The following is a 23,520-nucleotide window of genomic DNA, read 5'->3' as shown; positions in this document are numbered from 1 at the left end:
TTAAGTGTTCTGTTATTTTGACTCTTAGTCAAATGAAAAGTTATGTTCATGGCACTGTGAATTTAACAGATGTGCTTAAATATGCTGTTATTATTCCCTCTACTGGTTCAGAAACATGTCCCCCAAACTTTTCATTATTTTCATGGTTTGATGTCCTGTTTTTAATCCCTCTACTGATTCAGAATTAACAGACAGTGGCAAATAGAGGCAGGATATTTTATGAAAGCAACCACCTTCAACCAGGCAAAATCACACACTCATCATGAGCTTCCACATTCGTTCTATTTGTTTAGATTCAAACTGTTTTGTTATTAAGAGCTGCTGTAGAGTTTGGTTTTTACATACTGGTAACTACTTGCCTAAATTGCCCCAAACCTATTGCAATTACATTCAATTGGACCAGCTCTCCATTCTCCTTTGCCACTTGCCTGTAAGCGCTCCAATTGTGAGGTTGGTTCCAGAGAAGTAATTGTTCTGTACCAAGATGGAGTAGATGTTTTGGACGAATGCCCTTGCCCTTCTACATCACATAAAAATAACTCATACACATACACACTGTGGCCAAGGTATGAAAGAAACAGACACGGTTTCTAATAAAACCAACCATTTTAATTTGGCAAAAAGTGTATGTACAGCGTATTCAGAATATCCTAATTTGACACCATTAAAATGCATTCATTTCGAACAGTGCTTCAGTAATGTGCTCTTAACCAGACCTCTAAATGCCCAGGAAGCTGTGCTGTTGTCTGTCATGCATATAAAACCCTCTCACTCCTCTCCCTTTGCTCTTCCACTTGTGTATAATAGACAAATACCATAGATAAATTGATCATGCAGCTTGTTGTACAGGATGAATGGAACCTGTCTGTCAATACCAATCTATTCAGTCAAGTAATGGCATCCGTAACCATGGACAACAGTGGACTGTAACGGCAATAGACATACAGTTGAAGTCGGGAGTTTACATACACCTTAGCCAAATACATTTAAACTCAGTTTTTCACAATTCCTGACATTTAATCCTAGTAAATATTCCCTGTCTTGGGTCAGTTTATTTTAAGAATGTGAAATGTCAGAATAATAGTAGAGAGAATTATTTATTTCAGCTTTTATTTCTTTCATCACATTCCCAGTGGGTCAGAAGTGTACATGCACTCAATTAGTATTTGGTAGCATTGCCTTTAAATTGTTTAACTTGGGTCAAATGTTTTGGGTAGCGTTCCACAAGCTTCCCACAATAAATTGGGTGAATTTTGGCCCATTCCTCATGAAAGAGCTGGTGTAACTGAGTCAGGTTTGTAGGCCTCCTTGCTCACACATTCTTTTTCACTTCTGCCCACAATTTTTCTACAACATTGAGGTCAAGGCTTTGTGATGGCCACTCCAATACCTGTACTTTGTTGCCATTTTGCCACAACTTTGGAAGTATGCTTGGGGTCATTGTCCATTTGGAAGACCCATTTGCGACCAAGCTCTAACTTCCTGATGTCTTGAGATGTTGCTTCAATGTATCCACATAATTCCCTTCCTCATGATGCCATCTATTTTGTGAAGTGCACCTGTCCCTCCTGCAGCAAAGCACCCCCACAACATGATGCTGCCACTCCCGTGCTTCACGGTTGGGATGGTGTTCTTCGGCTTGCAAGCCTCCCCCCTTTTCCTCCACACATAACGATGTTCATTATGGCCAAACAGTTCAATTTTTATTTCATCAGACCAGAGGACATTTCTACAAAAAGTACGATCTTTGTCCCCATGTGCAGTTGCAAACCGTAGTCTGGCTTTTTTTATGGCGGTTTTGGAGCAGTGGCTTCTTCCTTGCTGAGCAGCCTTTCAGGTTATATCGATATAGGACTCGTTTTACTGTGGATATAGATACATTTGTACCCGTTTCTTCCAGCATCTTCACAAGGTCCTTTGCTGTTGTTCTGGGATTGATTTGCACTTTTCGCACCAAAGTACGTTAATCTCTAGGAGACAGAACGCGTCTCCTTCCTGAGTGGTATGACGGCTGCGTGGTCCCATGGTGTTTATACTTACTATTGTTTGTGCAGATGAACGTGGTACCTTCAGGCATTTGGAAATTGCTCCCAAGGATGAACCAGACTTGTGGAGGTCTACAATAATTTCTCTGAGGTCTTGGCTGATTTCTTTTGATTTTCCCATGATGTTAAGCAAAGAGGCATTGAGTTTGAAGGTAGGCCTTGAAATACATCCACAGGTACACCTCCAATTGACTCAAATGATGTCAATTAGCCTATCAGAAGCTTGTAAAGCCTTGACATAATTTTCAGGAATTTTCCAAGCTGTTTAAAGGCACAGTTAGCTTAGTGTATGCAAACTTCTGACCCACTGGAATTGTGATACTGTGAATTGTAAGTGAAATAATCTGTAAACAATTGTTGGAAAAATTACTTGTGTCATATACGAAGTAGATGTCCTAACCGACTTGCCAAAACTATAGTTTGTTAACAAGAAATTTGTGGTGTGGTTGAAAAATGAGTTTTACTGTGTGTATGTAAACTTCTGACTTCAACTGTATACGCCTACAGAGACAAAACCTTTGGAACACCAGAACAATCTAATTCAAGTATCATTCTTTTTTACAGACTACATTATACCTTTGACTGTATGTTCTCATGTACATAACATGTGCTGTACCATGTGCTGACCAACACAAGCCTACTCCAGACATTACTACAGAAAGACAATAAAGGGCTATTAATTAAACCATTAGAAACAGTAAATATACCACCATTATTTCCCCCACACCTTTGTTTTTACAGATTGGATAAAAAAAATGATTAAAGAGAGTTGCATGTTTCATACTTGGATAAGTTATACAAAAAAAAAAAAATGTAGTTCTTACTTCCATGATTTCCATTTCTTAGAAGAAAGAGGTGGTAAATTGGCCTTGACACTGTCTTATGAATTACACCCCCCCCCCCCCCCCACACACACATTGATATCATTAGGCTATTTAATCAACTTAATATTATTCAGATATATGTACATTTTTAAATGTCTGATAATGACACTTGATGACATTGATAAATATGAACATATCTACAGGTAACATTTGTATATTTGATACCGGAATATCATTGGATGTAGTGTGTGGAGACGTATAATTCAGATAAAAGCCCTATTCAAAGTCTCTTTGAAATAAATGGCGGAACAGAAAAACGAAGAGAAGGGGAACATTAAAGAGCTCCATGCAGGACAAACAGGACGTTGGTGCTACTACTTTCACAGTTACTCTAAAAGGTTTGCTTTAGCTGTTTATGGGCCCAGGACTTTTCATGTTCAGGAAGAACTACTGTTCCTACTTATGGATAAACAACAATGAGCAAGCCCCTCACACAGTTGACATGACATCATAACATACTAGTCGGGGGGGGGGGGTGAAGTTAGTTCATATCCTCGCTGGACAACCTTCCCTCCTTAAATCATGTGTCAAGGATGGAGGCTGAAATTGAAAGTAAAACAAGCTATAAGTATGATTTCTATGTAAAAAAATAAATAAAATGTTACTTTAAAACCAGCCCTTTCCTTGTGCTCTATTGCATTAATACATTCACCAAGATCTACATACATCAAGGAATTACATTCTGAGCAAGCTAGTATCTTGCACTCCAGTGAAAACTGAACAGTAGTATTCGGAGTTAAAACAGTTGTCTGTGGACAGTATGACATAAGGTTCCAATAGAAATCCAGAAGAACTGACATTAACACCTCCTCAGTAGCCTATATGGTATGAAATATACACAATTATTGTATAGTAGTACAACAGGCACACACTATATGAGCACATGGAGTATAATCAGTTTAGAGACAGGGAGTACATGCTTGTTTTAGCAGTACCTCAGGGGTCCACAGTAAACTGAACATTGTACACTTGTACACAAACATCAGTATATCAATCCTATAGCCTGGAGCAATCAACATATATACGAATATAAATCATCCCAACATATTCTATATGGAGAAATTCAATATTTTGTGTGTCAATATATCTGTCAAACATGAAGAAAAAAACATGAATGTATTGTTTCAGGATGTGAGTGAACATTTTACTCTTGTACAATGTAATGGCATGAGAACTGCAATGGTCACAGCACCACTTGGAATTCGACAATGTGGGAAAAAAACATCCCTTTTGTAATATAAACTCTGCAGCTATTTTAGAGTAATGGTAACTCATTCTCTTCAGCTATTTACATGTTTCCCTCAGCCTCTCCATTGGTGCCTTATAAATTCTTGAATAAAAGTGTTCATAAGAGTTTTGTTCAGTCTCCACTGTGCGCTCCTATCATTCTATTGGTCAGGCTACCACTCTGTCATCTCTCCCTCCCGGTGCCTCTCTCCCTGCTCATGTTCAAATATTTATTGCTTCTTTTTTCTTTTACAAGCGCAGCACTTTTTAACTCAAAGTCATTTCCTCTTCTTTATTCTGCTCTTTTCCCATTCTCTCTATTTAGAGGTGAAAATGGGACGTTTCGAACTTCTATTCCACATGTCTGCTTATGATGACTTCCCCTTCTCTTCCTCCTCATATCCATCCCTCCTTCCCTCGTGCCTATACACAGCTTGACCTGTTTTCTGTGCTACCTGATCTTCCTCCACCTCCCTCTCGATCTTTCTCTCTGTGTCCCTCTTTCTCTCTGTCTGTCTCATGCCTTGGTGCCCACGCCCCCTCCCCCCTGCATGCTGAAGTACTCGGTAAAGTGGGAGGGGAGTCGTGGAGGGGGAGGGGGTGGGCGGGCAGAGAGGTGGGGGGGCATGGGGGGAGGGAGTGGGGGGAAGGTGGGTGACGACAGGTCGGCCGTGGTGGTGATGATCTTATGCTCACTGTTCCTCTGCACTTCCTGTCCCTTCTGGGCCACCGTCTCCTCCACCGTCTTCACTGGGCCCTGAGAGAGATGGAGGTAAAGGTTGAAAGGTTAACTTGTTATGGATAGGGGGCAGTATTTTCACGGCCGGATAAAAAACATACCCGATTTAATCTGGTTCTTACTCCTGCCCAGAAACTAGAATATGCATATAATTAGTAGCTTTGGATAGAAAACACTCCAAAGTTTCTAAAACTGTTTGAATGGTGTCTGTGAGTATAACATAACTCAAATGGCAGGCCAAAACCTGAGAAGATTCTGTCCAGGAAGTACCCTGTCTGACCATTTCTTGGCCTTCTTTGTCATCTCTATCCAAAACAAAGGATCTCTGCTGTAACGTGACATTTTTTAAGGCTCTCCATAGGCTCTCAGAAGGCGCCAGAACGTTGAATGATGACTTTGCAGCCCATGACTGAAAAACAGTAGCGCATTTGGATAGTGGTCGATCTGAGAACAATGAGACGGGTGCGCGCGTGCACGTGAAGAGTTCATTTTAGATTATCAGTCTTTGAACGAAAACAACGACTCCCGGTCGGAATATTATCGCTATTTTACGAGAAAAATCGCATAAAAATTGATTTTAAACAGCGTTTGACATGCTTCGAAGTACGGTAATGGAATATTTAGAATTTTTTTGTCACGATACGCGTCCGCGCGTCACCCTTCGTTACCCTTCGGATAGTGTCTTGAACGCACAAACAAAACACCGCTATTTGGATATAACTATGGATTATTTGGAACCAAACCAACATTTGTTGTTGAAGTAGAAGTCCTGGGAGTGCATTCTGACGAAGAACAGCAAAGGTAATCCAATTTTTCTTATAGTAAATCTGAGTTTGGTGAGTACCAAACTTGGTGGGTGTCAAAATAGCTAGCCCGTGATGGCGAGCTATCTACTCAGAATATTGCAAAATGTGCTTTCACCGAAAAGCTATTTTAAAATCGGACACCGCGATTGCATAAAGGAGTTCTGTATCTATAATTCTTAAAATAATTGTTATGTTTTTTGTGAACGTTTATCGTGAGTAATTTAGTAAATTCAATGGAAGTGTTCGGTGGGAATGCTAGTTCTGAACGTCACATGCTAATGTAAAAAGCTGGTTTTTGATATAAATATGAACTTGATTGAACAAAACGTGCATGTATTGTATAACATAATGTCCTAGGAGTGTCATCTGATGAAGATCAACAAAGGTTAGTGCTGCATTTAGCTGTGGTTTTGTTTTTTGTGACATTATATGCTAGCTTGAAAAATGGGTGTCTGATTATTTCTGGCTGGGTACTCTGCTGACATAATCTAATGTTTTGCTTTCGCTGTAAAGCCTTTTTGAAATCGGACAGTGTGGTTAGATAAAGGAGATTCTTGTCTTTAAAATGCTGTAAAATAGTCATATGTTTGAAAAATTGAAGTTTTCGGATTTTCGAGGAGTTTGTATTTCGCGCCACGCCCAATCATTGGATATTGGAGCGGTGTTCCGCTAGCGGAACGTCTAGATGTAAGAGGTTAAAGGTCACGCTGGGTTGTATTTGTCACAATATCAGTTACCACATCCTTCTCTGACAACTTCCTCTGTGCTCTAACACCTCTGGAGTGTTACAGGGACTATATCACACCTTAGTATCAGTTACTACATCCTCTTCAGACCATGCATCCACTCACCGACTGGATGGAGAACAGTTCTGTGAAGTTGGGCTGGGAGTCGCCCAGGAAGGAGCTGTTCCCATAGGCGTGGTGGGGGAAACTCTCACTCGCCACACCCGCCTTCGGACTAGACAGCAGGATCCCGATCTGAGAGGTCCGCACGTGGTACGGGAAGTTCTTATTGGCCGCAGAGGGCCGTGTGATAGCCTGTGGCGAGGGGGGGGGGGGGGGGGGGGTGGCGGATGGGAGGAATGTATCATATCAGAATATTGTCTGTACAAATATTACCCTGTATTCTCCATACACTGATACACATTCATGCACATATAAGATCAGAACAGTAAGTTTCTGAATATGTCACTAACAAAGGACAGAGAGGCTCAGTCTGGTACAGAAGTCTCGAACCGAGAGGCTCAGTCTGGTATAGAAGTCTGGGACCGAGAGGCTCAATCTGGTATAGAAGTCTGGGACCGAGAGGCTCAGTCTGGTACAGAAGTCTGGGACCGAGAGGCTCAGTCTGGTATAGAAGTCTGGGACCGAGAGGCTCAGTCTGGTACAGAAGTCTGGGACCGAGAGGCTCAGTCTGGTATAGAAGTCTGGGACCGAGAGGCTCAGTCTGGTACAGAAGTCTGGGACCGAGAGGCTCAGTCTGGTATAGAAGTCTGGGACCGAGAGGCTCAGTCTGGTATAGAAGTCTGGGACCGAGAGGCTCAGTCTGGTGCAGAAGTCTGGGACCGAGAGGCTCAGTCTGGTGCAGAAGTCTGGGACCGAGAGGCTCAGTCTGGTGCAGAAGTCTGGGACCGAGAGGCTCAGTCTGGGGCAGAAGTCTGGGACCGAGAGGCTCAGTCTGGTGCAGAAGTCTGGGACCGAGAGGCTCAGTCTGGTACAGAAGTCTGGGACCGAGAGGCTCAGTCTGGTATGGAAGTCTGGGTTTGGGAGTATACTAACGCAGAGGCCGATGAGGACAGAGAGATATGACTCATAGATATTAAAAGAGAGGTGAGTGTGTGCGTGCCTGAGTGTGGAGGGCAGGGGGTTACTAACGAGGCGGGCGATGAGGTCTTCGAGATAATTAACGTCAACAGTGAGGCAGTGTGTGTATGTGTGCGCACATGCATGCCTGTGTGTGAGTGTGTAGAGAGATGAAGGGTACTAACGAGGAATACGATGTGAGCATAGAGGTGGATTCCCAGTTGGATGCCGTTGACAATCTTCTCCCGTGCCCAGCGAGGGATGCCAAAGTTAGCTATCAGAGCCATGACGGGAACCGCGAAAAACCTGCCAGAGGGAGAGAAGAGAGAGAGTTAATGAGGGAGAGAGATTATTAAGAGAGAGAGAGGAGAGAGAGATAGGGAAGGGGGAGATTGAGATATGTAAAAGAAGGAGGAGAAAAAAAGGAATATGGTGGAGTAGAGACAAAAGGAAACAAGAGGGAGGGAGAGAGAGGCGGAGGAGTGAGGACAGATTTAAGACGAGCAAGCGAGAAGTGGAAAAATAAGGGAGACGGGGAGTTTATTGGGTGCAATGCTTTTTAGGGAATGATGTTGATGAACCTGACAGAGACAAACTGCATGCAGAGAGTGAAGGGCTGTAGGACTATGTCCTCTCACCAGAGTGTGTATGCCGTGAAGAAGGGGATGTAGAAGGGTTGTTTCTCAGGGTAGTGTTTGAGGGAGATCAGGACGGCGTAGCAGAACCACACGTAGGCCAGCAGCTGGAGACCCATCAGACCGTAGCCCGCCGGGCTGTCATATGCATACAGCACCTCACCTGGGTCAAAGAACTGAGACACACACACACAACGTCATACAACCACTCTAATGGACCGCAGCCTACTAATCAACCTACTAACTTTACCCTCAAATAGCACAGAGGTGTATTACAATAGGTTCCCCAGCATGTTGTAACAGTCTGTGGATTGCTGACATGTTGGGATGTGAAATCTACTCGTTTTTGTTGGTGAGTGTGTCTACAAATGTGTGCGTATACATGTATGTATGTTTGTGTTTGTGCGTCATTGACACTTCTCTACAACTGGGTCATTGACACTTCTCTACAGCTGGGTCATTGACACTTCTCTACAGCTGGGTCATTGACACTTCTCTACAACTGGGTCATTGACACTTCTCTACAGCTGGGTCATTGACACTTCTCTACAACTGGGTCATTGACACTTCTCTACAACTGGGTCATTGACACTTCTCTACAGCTGGGTCATTGACACTTCTCTACAACTGGGTCATTGACACTTCTCTACAACTGGGTCATTGACACTTCTCTACAGCTGGGTCATTGACAGTGCCTCTGCTTCCAGGCTATGTATTCAGTTTCCCAGGCCAGAGATTGGATATCATTGGTCAAACAGGGTTACCCTTGGTCATCCCCTGCATTATGTATGTACAGGCCCAGTGCTAGGCACTGACAGGCTGGGTAAGAAACTCCTATCCCTGTATACTACAGTACATCAGGAGTAGGCCCCTTTTATTTCACCTTTATCTTGCCAGGAGGTCCCATGATATGTGAACCTCATTTCAAAGAGGGACCCATCCTAAATTATAGTAGAGCACATTTTACACTTGTAATGGAGGTGATTCTGTGATCCATGCTCGGCTGATGGGTAACCGTGCCCGAGACCAGCTCCTAGAGCTAATACCTAGGCTTCAACTCAGTAGGCTAACACAGTGTTGTGGGACACAGGAATCCCCGGTGGATACACTGGTCCTTCACGTATAGCATGGACAGTAGGAGTGTAGCAGCAGCAGTTCTGTAGCGTAGACTGCAGTACCTCTGCTTCGTATATGAAGAGGATGATATAGGTGACGGTGTAGACTGTCATGTAGATGGACAGCTTGACAGATCCACTGTGGCTGATCCTCGCCCTGACAGAGACAGATACACACAGGGGGTTAGCTTTTACACAGACAGATGAATACACACACACAAACATACACACACACTCTCTCTCTGGGCTACTGGTACGAGTTAGAAGGAGTGAGACAGAGAGACTGGGCTACTGGTACAAGTTAGAAGGAGTAAGACAGAGAGAGACTGGGCTACTGGTACGAGTTAGAAGGAGTAAGACAGAGAGAGACTGGGCTACTGGTACGAGTTAGAAGGAGTAAGACAGAGATGAGACTGGGCTACTGGTATGAGTTAGAAGGAGTAAGACAGAGAGACTGGGCTACTGGTACGAGTTAGAAGGAGTAAGACAGAGATGAGACTGGGCTACTGGTATGAGTTAGAAGGAGTAAGACAGAGAGACTGGGCTACTGGTACGAGTTAGAAGGAGTAAGACAGAGATGAGACTGGGCTACTGGTACGAGTTAGAAGGAGTGAGACAGAGAGACTGGGCTACTGGTACAAGTTAGAAGGAGTAAGACAGAGAGAGACTGGGCTACTGGTACGAGTTAGAAGGAGTAAGACAGAGAGAGACTGGGCTACTGGTACGAGTTAGAAGGAGTAAGACAGAGATGAGACTGGGCTACTGGTATGAGTTAGAAGGAGTAAGACAGAGAGACTGGGCTACTGGTACGAGTTAGAAGGAGTAAGACAGAGATGAGACTGGGCTACTGGTACGAGTTAGAAGGAGTAAGACAGAGAGAGACTGGGCTACTGGTATGAGTTAGAAGGAGTAAGACAGAGAGAGACTGGGCTACTGGTATGAGTTAGAAGGAGTAAGACAGAGAGAGACTGGGCTACTGGTACGAGTTAGAAGGAGTAAGACAGAGAGAGACTGGGCTACTGGTACGAGTTGGAAGGAGTAAGACATAGAGAGACTGGGCTACTGGTATGAGTTAGAAGGAGTAAGACAGAGATGAGACTGGGCTACTGGTACGAGTTAGAAGGAGTAAGACAGAGATGAGACTGGGCTACTGGTATGAGTTAGAAGGAGTAAGACAGAGAGAGACTGGGCTACTGGTACGAGTTAGAAGGAGTAAGACAGAGATGAGACTGGGCTACTGGTATGAGTTAGAAGGAGTAAGACAGAGAGAGACTGGGCTACTGGTACGAGTTAGAAGGAGTAAGACAGAGAGAGACTGGGCTACTGGTACGAGTTAGGAGTAAGACAGAGAGAGACTGGGCTACTGGTACGAGTTGGAAGGAGTAAGACAGAGAGAGACTGGGCTACTGGTACGAGTTATAAGGAGTAAGACAGAGATGAGACTGGGCTACTGGTACGAGTTGGAAGGAGTAAGACAGAGAGAGACTGGGCTACTGGTACGAGTTGGAAGGAGTAAGACAGAGAGAGACTGGGCTACTGGTACGAGTTAGAAGGAGTAAGACAGAGATGAGACTGGGCTACTGGTATGAGTTAGAAGGAGTAAGACAGAGAGAGACTGGGCTACTGGTACGAGTTAGAAGGAGTAAGACAGAGAGAGACTGGGCTACTGGTACGAGTTGGAAGGAGTAAGACAGAGAGAGACTGGGCTACTGGTACGAGTTGGAAGGAGTAAGACAGAGAGAGTGGCTGGAGGATTTAATCCTGAGACACACTGTAATGAAGCAGTGAACCTGTCAGCCAGACAAGCAGTTAGACTGACATGTCCTCTAGGGTAGAGGGTGTTATTAAGGCTGGGACAGCTACTGTAGCTCTGACCCTGAGACCATAGGTGAGACGGCCTGAGACACACACACAAGCACACTCCCTACCTGGTGACAGTGAAGCCTTTTCCCAGCAGGATCAGCATCAGCAGGAACACCAGGAAACTGACAGAAAACAGTAATTTCCCTGGAGAGAGAGAGATGGTGAGAAGAAGAGAAGAAAATGAGAACCCCACAGAGTGAAAGAAAGATTACTGTAAGTAGGTTATAGTATCTGAATATGTAACATCATACCAGAACCTAAAATCAGGTCACTCACTCACTCCAATACACGCTCACACACTTGCAACACACACCCAAATAAGGATACACTAACACTCTCGTGAGCACTCTCTTGCACTGTATGGGTTGTGTGGGAAAGTTTCTGCTTTACATCCTTTATCAGGGTGTTTCTGCATTACATCCATTATCAGGGTGTTTCTGCTTTACATCCTTTATCAGGGTGTTTCTGCATTACATCCTTTATCAGGGTGTTTCTGCTTTACATCCTTTATCAGGGTGTTTCTGCTTTACATCCTTTATCAGGGTGTTTCTGCATTACATCCTTTATCAGGGTGTTTCTGCATTACATCCTTTATCAGGGTGTTTCTGCATTACATCCTTTATCAGGGTGTTTCTGCATTACATCCTTTATCAGGGTGTTTCTGCTTTACATCCTTTATCAGGGTGTTTCTGCATTACATCCTTTATCAGGGTGTTTCTGCATTACATCCTTTATCAGGGTATTTCTGGATTACATCCTTTATCAGGGTGTTTCTGCTTTACAACCTTTATCAGGGTGTTTCTGCATTACATCCTTTATCAGGGGTTTTCTTGATTACATCCTTTATCAGGGTGTTTCTGGATTATATCCTTTATCAGGGTGTTTCTGGATTACATCCTTTATCAGGGTGTTTCTGGATTACATCCTTTATCAGGGTGTTTCTGCTTTACATCCTTTATCAAGGTTTTTCTTGATTACATCCTTTATCAGGGTGTTTCTGCTTTACATCCTTTATCAGGGTGTTTCTGCATTACATCCTTTATCAGGGTGTTTCTGCTTTACATCCTTTATCAGGGTGTTTCTTGATTACATCCTTTATCAGGGTGTTTCTGCTTTACATCCTTTATCAGGGTGTTTCTGGATTACATCCTTTATCAGGGTGTTTCTAGATTACATACTTTATCAGGGTGTTTCTGCTTTACATCCTTTATCAGGGTTTTTCTTGATTACATCCTTTATCAGGGTGTTTCTGCTTTACATCCTTTATCAGGGTGTTTCTGGATTACATCCTTTATCAGGGTGTTTCTAGATTACATCCTTTATCAGGGTGTTTCTAGATTACATCCTTTATCAGGGTGTTTCTGCTTTACATCCATTATCAGGGTGTTTCTGGATTACATTCTTTATCAGGGTGTTTCTGGATTATATTCTTTATCAGGGTGTTTCTGGATTATATCCTTTATCAGGGTGTTTCTGGATTATATCCTTTATCAGGGTGTTTCTGGATTACATCCTTTATCAGGGTGTTTCTGGATTATATCCTTTATCAGGGTGTTTCTGGATTACATCCTTTATCAGGGTGTTTCTGCTTTACATCCTTTATCAAGGTTTTTCTTGATTACATCCTTTATCAGGGTGTTTCTGCTTTACATCCTTTATCAGGGTGTTTCTTGATTACATCCTTTATCAGGGTGTTTCTGCTTTACATCCTTTATCAGGGGGTTTCTGGATTACATCCTTTATCAGGGTGTTTCTAGATTACATCCTTTATCAGGGTGTTTCTGCTTTACATCCTTTATCAGGGTGTTTCTGGATTACATCCTTTATCAGGGTGTTTCTAGATTACATCCTTTATCAGGGTGTTTCTAGATTACATCCTTTATCAGGGTGTTTCTGCTTTACATCCATTATCAGGGTGTTTCTGGATTACATTCTTTATCAGGGTGTTTCTGGATTATATTCTTTATCAGGGTGTTTCTGGATTATATCCTTTATCAGGGTGTTTCTGGATTACATCCTTTATCAGGGTGTTTCTGGATTATATCCTTTATCAGGGTGTTTCTGGATTACATCCTTTATCAGGGTTTTTCTTGATTACATCCTTTATCAGGGTGTTTCTGCTTTACATCCTTTATCAGGGTGTTTGTGATGATCAGACTCACCCATTATCTTGAGACTGCCGTTGCCCACTCCATCTCTGGCATACAGGCCCCAGTAGATACAGTGGAACAGAAGGCTGACAACTGAGGGGAGGAGGAGGGAGGAGAGGGAGAGAAAGAGAGAGGGATATTTCACTGTTCTGCACTGCAGAGCTGCATATAGCAGCAGCAGTCCTACCCTACACAGAGACAGGGAGCTATCTGTATGGTGCTGAAGCAGTGGTTCATATCTATGATAATCAGAAGGAGTCATTACCATGTCTGAGATGCCAACAACTGCAGTGTGTGAGTCAGATGGTGATGCTGCTGCAACCGGCCGCCTGTGTGTGTGTGTGTGTGTGTGTGTGTGTGTGTGTGTGTGTGTGTGTGTGTGTGTGTGTGTGTGTGTGTGTGTGTGTGTGTGTGTGTGTGTGTGTGTGTGTGTGTGTGGCGTGTGCGTGTGCGTGTGTGTGTGTGGAGTTGTGGTCCACACTCACCCTCTACACCAGCCGCAGTCATAAACATCTTATATGTCGTATGGAGAAGCTGCCTTCCTTTCAGATTATCTAGGAGAGATAGAGAGCGAGAGACAAATAAAGAGACAGATGAAGAGGAGAGGGAGATGGAGAGAGAGAGAGCGACAGATGAAGAGGAGAGAGCGACAGATGAAGAGGAGAGAGCAACAGATGAAGAGGAGAGAGAGCGACAGATGAAGAGGAGAGAGCGACAGATGAAGAGGAGAGAGCAACAGATGAAGAGGAGAGAGAGCGACAGATGAAGAGGAGAGAGAGCGACAGATGAAGGAGAGAGCGACAGATGAAGAGGAGAGAGAGCGACAGATGAAGGAGAGAGCGACAGATGAAGGAGAGAGCGACAGATGAAGAGGAGAGAGAGCGACAGATGAAAAGAGAGAGCGACAGATGAAAAGAGAGAGCGACAGATGAAAAGAGAGAGCGACAGATGAAAAGAGAGAGCGACAGATGAAAAGAGAGAGAGCGACAGATGAAAAGAGAGAGCGACAGATGAAAAGAGAGAGAGCGGTGGGTTAGAAGGGAAAGATGCCGTGACAGAGACACAAAAACAGAGATGGTAATGTAAAGAGAAGGATAGGGAATGAGAGAGAGGGAGAGAGAGGGGAGTGGTGTATTAGGCATTAGTATGTGCAGCAGGGGTCTGTGTGTTTGTAGACACATGGGCTGTATTATCTGAGAAGATACTCTCCATATTGAAACTCTGTCACATCTGCCTTCCCTTTATCTGCCCCACTTTACTTTCCCCGGCTGGCTTCTACATGTTCAGCCCTAATGACAAGTTCCTCCACCAGAGAGGGGGCCACTCTTCCCTCATTCCAGAAAGACATGCCCCCATGACTCCATAATGACAAGCTCTATTCCTCTACTCTTTGTCTTCATTCCAGAAAGGACTAGCACTAATTCTGACGTTTGGTGCATTGGTGCATTAATGCCAATGAGACATTTGTGTGAAGATGGGAGTTAAGAGCAGAGATCTCAGGTTAGGATTGGCTGCTAAGTGCTTTTCTGGTGTGAGGAAGACGAGATCTGATGATGTTCCTCAGGCACTTACAGGCAAAATAACACGAGAGTATGAAGACCAGGGAGAAGATAACCAGGAACGTGATGTCACTTTCCAGGATCCCTGAGAATAGAGGCATGGGGTTAGGGAGAGGTAGAGAGAGGTAGAAACAGAGAGAGAGAGGTAGAGAAAGAGAGGTAAAGAGGTAGAGAAAGAGAGGTAGAGAGAGAGGTAAAGAGGTAGAGAGAGAGATAAAGAGAGAGAGATAAAGAGAGAGAGGTAGAGAGGGAGAATGTGAGGGAGAAAGAGAGGGAGAAATGGAGGGTGAAATCGAAAGCGCGAAAGAGAGGGCAGATAGAGGGTGTGAGATGGTGATGAGAGAGAGAGGGGGAGGGAGGGAGTGAGGGGAAAAGAGAGAGCAACAGAGAGACAGAAAGAGAGAGGTCATTAGAACATCAGAATAAGAGAGTAGCTTAATATTGTCATTTTCTAAACTGAGTCCCTTTTTCCTTTTTACCCATTCCGCTCATGTTAATCCATCATCATTAATTCATTCATCCATTCCTTCCTTATAATCATTTGTTCATTTTAATATGCTTTATTGGCCGTGTTAAATAGTGTTGGACGAGCCATTAACGTTCATTCTGTAATCTGTGTCGTTCTCACCAAACTCGTCTGCAGAGAAATGCTGTGTCCAGAAAGACTGGCCATTGGTCAGCTTCATCTCGTACTCCAGCTGCAAACCTTCTCCCTGAGAGACAGAGACGGAGAGGGAGAGACAGAGGAAGAGGAAGAGAGGGAGAGAGAGAGACAGAGGAAGAGAGGGAGAGACAGAGGAAGAGGAAGAGAGGGAGAGACAGAGGAAGAGACAGAGAGGGAGAGAGAGACAGAGGAAGAGATGGAGACAGAGGAAGAGGAAGAGAGGGAGAGACAGAGGAAGAGACAGAGAGGGAGAGAGAGACAGAGGAAGAGAGGGAGAGAGAGAGACATAGGAAGAGAGAGAGACAGAAGAAGAGGAAGAGAGGGAGAGACAGAGGAAGAGACAGAGAGGGAGAGAGAGACAGAGGAAGAGAGGGAGAGAGAGACAGAGGAGGAGAGAGAGAGACAGAGGAAGAGAGGGAGAGAGAGAGACAGAGGAAGAGAGAGAGAGACAGAGGAAGAGAGCTGGGAGTTAGATGGAGTGATAGTGAGTGCACAAAGAGCTCATTTCACAGAGAGGAGTTCAAAGCCTCTGGAGTTTGTGTTGTTGTGCTGTAAGTGAGAGAAAAAAACCTTTGATTTCATCTGCCAGCCAAGACTCCATCTCAGTACCTCCATCAGAAAGAGTGAGGAGCATGAAGCGTGCACTGTCACAAAATCAATACTAGCCAGGCAGGACTGGGAGAGAGGGAGAGAGACAGAGAGCAGTGGGGAGACAGCCAAGACTGGGAGAGAGGGAGAGAGACAGAGAGCAGTGAGAGAAGACATGCAGGACTGGGAGAGAGGGAGAGAGACAGAGAGCAGTGAGAGAAGACATGCAGGACTGGGAGAGAGGGAGAGAGACAGAGAGCAGTGAGAGGAGACAGGCAGGACTGGGTTGGAGGGAGAGAGAGAGACATTGATGAGAGACAGAGCAGTGAGAGGAGATGAAGTGACGCAGAGAAAGAAGGCCACAGTAAAGGAGAGATTCAAAGAGTGAGTGAACAAGAAAGAGTAAGAATGAGAGAAAGAGGTGAAGAGAAAGAGAGAGAGAGTAAGAACTGAGAGAGGGTGGAAGGCGTGTATTATATTGGCAGTGTGCAGGCGAGGTATGGCGGGGTGAGACGGGGAGAGTCCCTGGGGCCATGTGGGCCGGAGACAGAGCTTTAACTTCAGTCCTACACCATTAGGCATCATGTCCGTCAACAGCCCTCCACTTGCTGCCGTGACAACACAACACACTCTCCAGGAAACATCCGCTTCAATCCTGTCTGTCCCTCTTCACAAACACTCACTCTCTACTAACACCACAACACTGCCCGTCAGTGTGTGGATACACTGGCCCTGCCACAACACACAGGCGCACACACACACACACACACACACTTGTGCATCCATATGCACACACAAAAGCACGCATACAGAGAAGATCTACACTGAGCATACCAAACACCTTCCTAATATTGAGTTGCACCCCCCTCCCCCCCAATTCGTCAGGGCATGGACTATACAAGGTGTCAAAAGCTTTCCACAGGGATGCTGGCCCATGCTGACTCCAATGCTTCCCACACTTGTATCAAGGTGGCTGGATGTCCTTTGGGTGGTGAACCATTCTTGATACACACAGACAACTGTTGAGCATGAAAAACCCAGCACAATAATTTTTTGTTTTGCCCATTCACCTTCTGAATGGTGCACAATCCATGTCTCAATTGTCTCAAGGCTTAAAAATCCTTTAACCCGTCTCATCCTCTTCATCTACGCTGATTGAAATGGATTTAACAAGTGACATCAATAAGGGATCATAGCTATCACCCGGATTAACCTGGTCACTCTGTCATGGAAAAAGCAGGTGTTCTTAATGTTTTGTACACTCAGTGTATGTCAATCTGCTAGTGTATTTGTTATGTGTGTGTGTGTGTGTGTGTGGGGGGGGGGGGGGGGGGGGGGGTGTCATCAGAGTAACAATGTCTGTGTGCGCTAGCCATCAGTGAGAAGTGAAAGGTAGGTGCTCACCCCACACTTGCTGAGAGCGATGTACCACCATCTCTCCCTCACCGAGCGGAAACTACGACCTCCCACACAACTCAGCACCTCCTCATCCCCCTCTCCTTCCACCTTAGAGACAGAGACAGCAGAAACAAAGAGAGACAGAGTTAATATTTCAAAAACACATTGAATCAACACATCCTAACACATTTCCAATGAGGGAGTTACACCCAGACACCTCGGTCTCACATACACATACTCCTCACACCTCAAAATAGCTAGCTCTTTTAGTTATAACTGAATAACTAAAAACAACCACAGTCCCATAGGCAAACATACAAGACAAGCCCACATATACAGTGCCTTCAATAAGTGTTAATACCACTAGACTTATTCCACATTTTGTTGTGTTACAGCCTGAATAAAAAATTGTTTAAATATATTTTATTCCTCACCCATCTACACACAATACCCCATATGGAAAGTGAAAAGATGTTTAGACATTTTCGCAAGTTTATTGACAATTAAATACAGAAATATCTCAATTACATATGTTTTCACACCTGAGTCATTACTTTGTAGAAGCACCTTTCGAGGCGATTACCGCTTTGAGTCGTCTTGGGTATGTCTGTATCAGCTTTGCACATCCAGAGTTACTTTGGCTGTATGTTTGGGGTCATTGTCCTGTTGGAACGTAAATCTTCGCCCCATTTTGAAGGTCGTTTGCACTCTGAAGCAGGTTCTCATCAAGAATTTGATTGTATTTGGCTCCATTCATTGTTCGCTCTATCCTTACCAGTCTCCCAGCCCCTGCTGCTGAAAAGCATCCCCATGGCATGAGTCTGACACCACCATGCTTCACGGAAGGGATGGTGTTAGACGGGTGAGGAGCTATGCCTGGTTTTCTCCAGACATAGCACTTTGCATTCGGGCCAAATAGTTAAATTGGCCTTTTGCCTTATGATCTCAGTCTTTCATGTGCCTTTTTGTAAACTAAAGGCATGCTGTCATGTGCCTTTTTCTCAGGAGTAGCTTCCGTCTGACGATTCTCCCAACAACCCAGATTGGTGAAGTGCTATAAAGCCTTCAAACTCAACTCTGGACCTCAAAGCTAATTCCACTGCATTTTTTCCTTGTTGCCCTTTAATCAGGGACTGATTTGGGTAAAATTAACTTTCAGGTAGAACAGAAAACCAGCAGGCTCCGGACCTCGTAAGGAAATAGCTGAATACCCCTGCTGTAGAGACTGTTGTCCTTCTGGCAGGTTCTCCCATCTCAGCCAAGGAACTCTGTAGTTCTGTCAGAGTGGTCAATGGGTTCTTGGTCACCTCCCTGACCAAGGTCCTTCTTGCCCAGTTGCTCAGTTTGGTCGGACAGCCAGCTCTAGGCAGAGTCTGGGTAGATCCATATTTTTTCCTAATGATTTTCCTAATTTCCTAATGATGGAGACCACTGTGCTCTTGGAGCCTTTCAACACTAGAAATTGTTTTATACCCTTCCCCAGATATATGCCACATCACAATTCTCCTTCAGAGCTCTACGGACAGTTCCCTGGACTTCATGGTATAGTTTCTGCTCTGACATGCACTATCAACTGTGGGACCTTATATATACACACCGATGTGTTTTTCTAAACCATGTCCAAACCATTTTATTGGCCACAGGTGGACTCCAATCAAGTTGTAGCGACATCTCAAGGATGACCAAAGAAAACGGAATGCACCTGAACTCAGTTTGGAGTGTCATAGCAAAGGGGTCTGATATTTCATTTTCAATAAATTTACAAAACATTTCTAAAAACATGTTTTCACTTTGTCATTATGTGGTATGTGTGTATTTTTATATTTAATCTATTTCATTTTGAATTCAGGCTGTAACACAACAAAATGTGGAATAAGTCAATGGGTATGAATACTTTCTGAATGCACTATATAAGACAGAGAGCTGTAGAGGAGGTTGTCCATGTTCTTACCACACAGCCAGACCAGGTGTAGCGTGTGGTCAGGTTGATAACCTGGTTATTCTCTGGCCTCAACACTGCCTCCTTCTGGTAGCAGTCCTGCGGTCAAGAAATACGGTAAAGATTAATAAATAAACGGTGTCATACACACATCACATTATGCACAGGTACTGGACGAACTAACCATAGAAATAGAATGAATAGAAAGGGCATCTCCATTCAAGTCAATGATGGCATAATCAGTGGACTGGCAGCCATTTTGAGTCCACCCATAGTCCCAGTTGGTATTAGATAGAACGTCGCAAGTAGAAAAGGACTCCCGTGGGTCTTGCAGGTCACGCGGGATTCCGGCAGGAATCAAAGTGATATTCTAGAGTCAAGATTGGGACAGGATGTGACAGTCCACAAGAACGGGCAGTACAGGAATAGTTTTAAACAGATTTTTTTTTTTTGGGGGGGGGGGGGTTAGGCTCACTCTCACTCCTTGCTCCAGTTGTAGTTGCCAACGTACGTCAGTGAATGATGAAGCCTTCAAGAGAGGAATTGTAACATCTCATTGCTGCCAAGGATCCACCACTAACAGTAGAGCCATTTAAAGGAAAGAGCAATGTTTTAGCAAAATGTGATATATGCACTACCGTTCAAAAGTTTGGGGTCACTTAGAAATGTCCTTGTTTTCCATGAAAACATACATGAAAATAGTTGAAAAATGAATTGGAAATATAGTCAAGACGTTGACAAGGTTATAAATAATGATTTTTAATTGAAATAATAATTGTGTCCTTCAAACTTTGCTTTCGTCAAAGAATCTTCCATTTGCAGCAATTAAAGCCTTGCAGACCTTTGGCATTCTAGCTGTCAATTTGTTGAGGTAATCTGAAGAAATTTCATCCCATGCTTCTTGAAGCAACTCCCACAAGTTGGATTGGCTTGATGGACACTTCTTACGTACCATACGGTCAAGCTGCTCCCACAACAGCTCAATAGGGTTGAGATCCGGTGACTATAATGGAGTGGCCAGCACAGACAGAATACCAGCTGACTGCTTCTTCCCTAATTAGTTCTTGCATAGTTTGGAGCTGTGCTTTGGGTCATTGTCCTGGTGTAGGAGGAAATTGGCTCCAATTAAGCACAGTCCACAGGGTATGGCATGGCGTTGCAAAATGGAGGGATAGCCTTCCTTCTTCAAGATCCCTTTTACCCTGTACAAATCTCCCACTTTTCCACCACCAACGCACCCGCAGACCTTCACATTGCCTCCACCACTTGCTTGACAGATGGCGTCAAGCACTTCTCCAGCATCTTTTCATTTTTTCTGCATCTCACGAATGTTCTTCTTTGTGATCTGAACACCTCAATCTTAGATTCGTAGGTCCTTAACACTTTTTTTCCCAAACTTCCTCTGTCCAGTGTGTGTCATTTTGCCCATCTTAATCTTTTATTTTTATTGGCCAGTCTGAGATATGGCTTTTTCTTTGCAACTCTGCCTAGAAGGCCAGCATCCCAGAGTCGCCTCTTCACTGTTGACCTTGAGACTGGTGTTTTGCGGGTACTATTTAATGAAGCTTCCAGTTGAGGACTTGTGAGGCATCTGTTTCTCAAACTAGACACTATAATGTACTTGTCCTCTTGCTCAGTTGTGCACCGGGGCCTCCCACTCCTCTTTCTATTCTGGTTAGAGCCAGTTTGTGCTGTTCTGTGAAGGGATTAGTACACAGCGTTGTACGAGATGTTCAGTTTCTTGGCAATTTCATGAAATAGCCTTCATTTCTCAGAACAACAATAGACTGACGAGTTTCAGAAGAAAGTTATTTGTTTCTGGCCATTTTGAGCCTGTAATCGAACCCACAAATGCTGATGCTCCAGATACTCAACTAGTCTAAAGAAGGCCAGTTTTATTGCTTCTTTAATCAGGACAACAGTTTTCAGCTGTGCTAACATAATTGCAAAAGGGTTTTCTAATGATCAATTAGCCTTTTAAAATGATAAACTTGGATTAGCTAACACAACGTGCCATTGGAACACAGGAGTGATGGTTACTGATAATGGGCCTCTATACGCCTATGTAGATATTACATAAACAATCTGCCGTTTCCAGCTGCAATAGTCATTTACAACATTAACAATGTCTACACTGTATTTCTGATCAATTTGATGTTGTTTCAATGGACACATTTTTTTGGTTTTCTTTAAAAAACAAGGAAATTTGTAAGTGACCCCAAACTTTTGAACGGTAGTGTATATTGAACAAAAATATAAATGCAACATTTAAAGTGTTAGTCCCACATTTCATGAGCTGAAAAATAAGATCCCCGAAATGTTCCATATGTACAAAAAGCTTATTTCTCAACTTTTATGCACTGATTTGTTTACATCCCTGTTAGTGAGCCTTTCACCTTTGCCAAGATAATCGATCCACCTGACGTGTGGAATATCAATAAGCTGACTAAACAGCATGATAATTACACAGCTGCGCCTTGTGCTGGGGACAATAGAAGGCCACAACACAATGCCAGAGATGTCTCAAGTTGAGGGAGTGTGCAATTGGCAGGCTGAGTGCAGGAATGTCCACCAGAGCTGTTGCCAGAAAATGTGTTAATTTCTCTACCATAAGCCGCATCTTATGTCGTTTTACAGAATTTTGCAGTACGTCCAACCGGCCTCACAACCGCAGACTATGTGTAACCATGCCAGCCCAGGACCTCCACATCCAACTTCTTCACATGCGGGATCGTCTGAGACCAGCCACCCAGACTGCTGATGAAACTGAAGGGTATTTCTGTCTGTAATAAAGCCATTTTGTGGGGAAAAACTAATTCTGATTGGCTGGGCCTGGCTCCTCAGTGGGTGGGTCTATGCCCTCCCAGGTCCACCCATGGGTGCACCCCTGCCCAGTCATGTGAAATCCATAGATTAGGGCCGAATAGCCTGAGGCCACAGGACTCTTTTCAAATGATCTATTTCTCTAAGTGTGAGCATTGCGAACCGTAGGTTGGGAATTTTGACCTGGTTACATGTGCATTGAACAACACAGCAGCTTTTCGGAATGTTTTGTTATTTCTGTATAACAAACAAAAGTAGACCATGAAGTTAGCTCTTTTACAATGGAGGTCAATGGGAAAGAATGTTTGTTTCCCCCAATTTGTGGGTGTGGTCGTGGGGAATTCCTTCATATGATGTGAATATCTGAATATCAACTGGCTATGCCAGGAAGTAAAAGCAGGAAGTGTACCCTTCAAAATGTGCTGTGATTTGTTGAGTAAACTCAACTGATATTACAAAAAAAACAATTGGCTGTTTTCGCTGCATAACATGTAGAAGTTGTCCCTTTTCAGGTTTAGAAGACTGCTAAATGCTAACTCCTGTTTGTATAAGCTGGTTAGCATACAGAAATCGGTGGTGGTAGTCAGTCATTTGTAACTGTAATGCAGTTGATTGGTAACAATGACATAAACATGCATTGGGTTTGACATCCATACAAGCCTTATATTCCGATTTTTACCTCAACATAGTGTGAAATACACATGTAAACAATAGCCTAAATGTAGGATCATTTTGCTGAGGCGCAATGAGGAGACTCAGGATCTTTTGCCCACGGCCCTTTCCCCCACGCGTTTCATGGCAATTCCATTGTTTTGGTCGAGTTCGATTGACCTCTTTACTGCATCCATCAGTTGATAGAACATTCCAAAATACCATGGAAATTATTGCATCACAATACCAGGCAGTGATTGCGAGTGTACCCATGAGTTTACCAGTCAAATTGCCAGGGTTAGAGCGTCCAAGCCCGTTCTATTCATTCTATTTCTATGGAACTAACTCCATATAAAGAAACAGAAATGCCTGTACACACAATGTTGCCCAGATCACAGAAGGAGCATGGTCAGGTAAAACAGAGCAGATGGAAACACACATACATATATATATATATATATATACACAGGAAGACACACACACACACACGCCAAGCGTGATACAGAGTAGTGGTTTCTCACCTTGTCCGGCTTCTTGTACACAGCTGGCCACTGAGAGCTGTCATCAAAGTAGAGCAATATATTCTGACAGCACCGCGACTAGAGGAGAGAGAGAATGAGAGAATGGAG

The 23,520-nt window shown here is 43.8% G+C and overlaps 1 protein-coding gene across 1 annotated transcript in view; it reads right to left on the bottom strand.

Annotated features, from left to right (window-relative positions):
- Nucleotides 1-3,208: 3,208 nt before the first annotated feature.
- The window catches only part of LOC106577338 (transmembrane protein 145-like), a 95,809-nt gene continuing 75,497 nt past the window's right edge, over nucleotides 3,209-23,520 (bottom strand). Inside the window, exons 3-15 of the mRNA XM_014155305.3 lie at nucleotides 23,413-23,490; nucleotides 19,430-19,516; nucleotides 17,485-17,586; nucleotides 15,457-15,541; nucleotides 14,842-14,913; nucleotides 13,755-13,823; nucleotides 13,282-13,362; nucleotides 11,185-11,263; nucleotides 9,320-9,413; nucleotides 8,145-8,317; nucleotides 7,692-7,812; nucleotides 6,553-6,741; nucleotides 3,209-4,913 (exon numbers count right to left, since the gene is read on the bottom strand). Of these exons, the coding sequence (XP_014010780.3) occupies nucleotides 4,674-4,913; nucleotides 6,553-6,741; nucleotides 7,692-7,812; nucleotides 8,145-8,317; nucleotides 9,320-9,413; nucleotides 11,185-11,263; nucleotides 13,282-13,362; nucleotides 13,755-13,823; nucleotides 14,842-14,913; nucleotides 15,457-15,541; nucleotides 17,485-17,586; nucleotides 19,430-19,516; nucleotides 23,413-23,490 (1,470 nt within the window). The 3' untranslated portion in view covers nucleotides 3,209-4,673. The remainder of the gene's footprint in view (nucleotides 4,914-6,552; nucleotides 6,742-7,691; nucleotides 7,813-8,144; nucleotides 8,318-9,319; nucleotides 9,414-11,184; nucleotides 11,264-13,281; nucleotides 13,363-13,754; nucleotides 13,824-14,841; nucleotides 14,914-15,456; nucleotides 15,542-17,484; nucleotides 17,587-19,429; nucleotides 19,517-23,412; nucleotides 23,491-23,520) is intronic.

This window comes from Salmo salar, chromosome 02, assembly GCF_965601325.2.
Source record: "Salmo salar chromosome 02, fSalSal1, whole genome shotgun sequence".
Lineage (NCBI taxonomy): Eukaryota > Metazoa > Chordata > Actinopteri > Salmoniformes > Salmonidae > Salmo > Salmo salar.
This window is presented reverse-complemented; position numbering and strand designations above follow the sequence as displayed.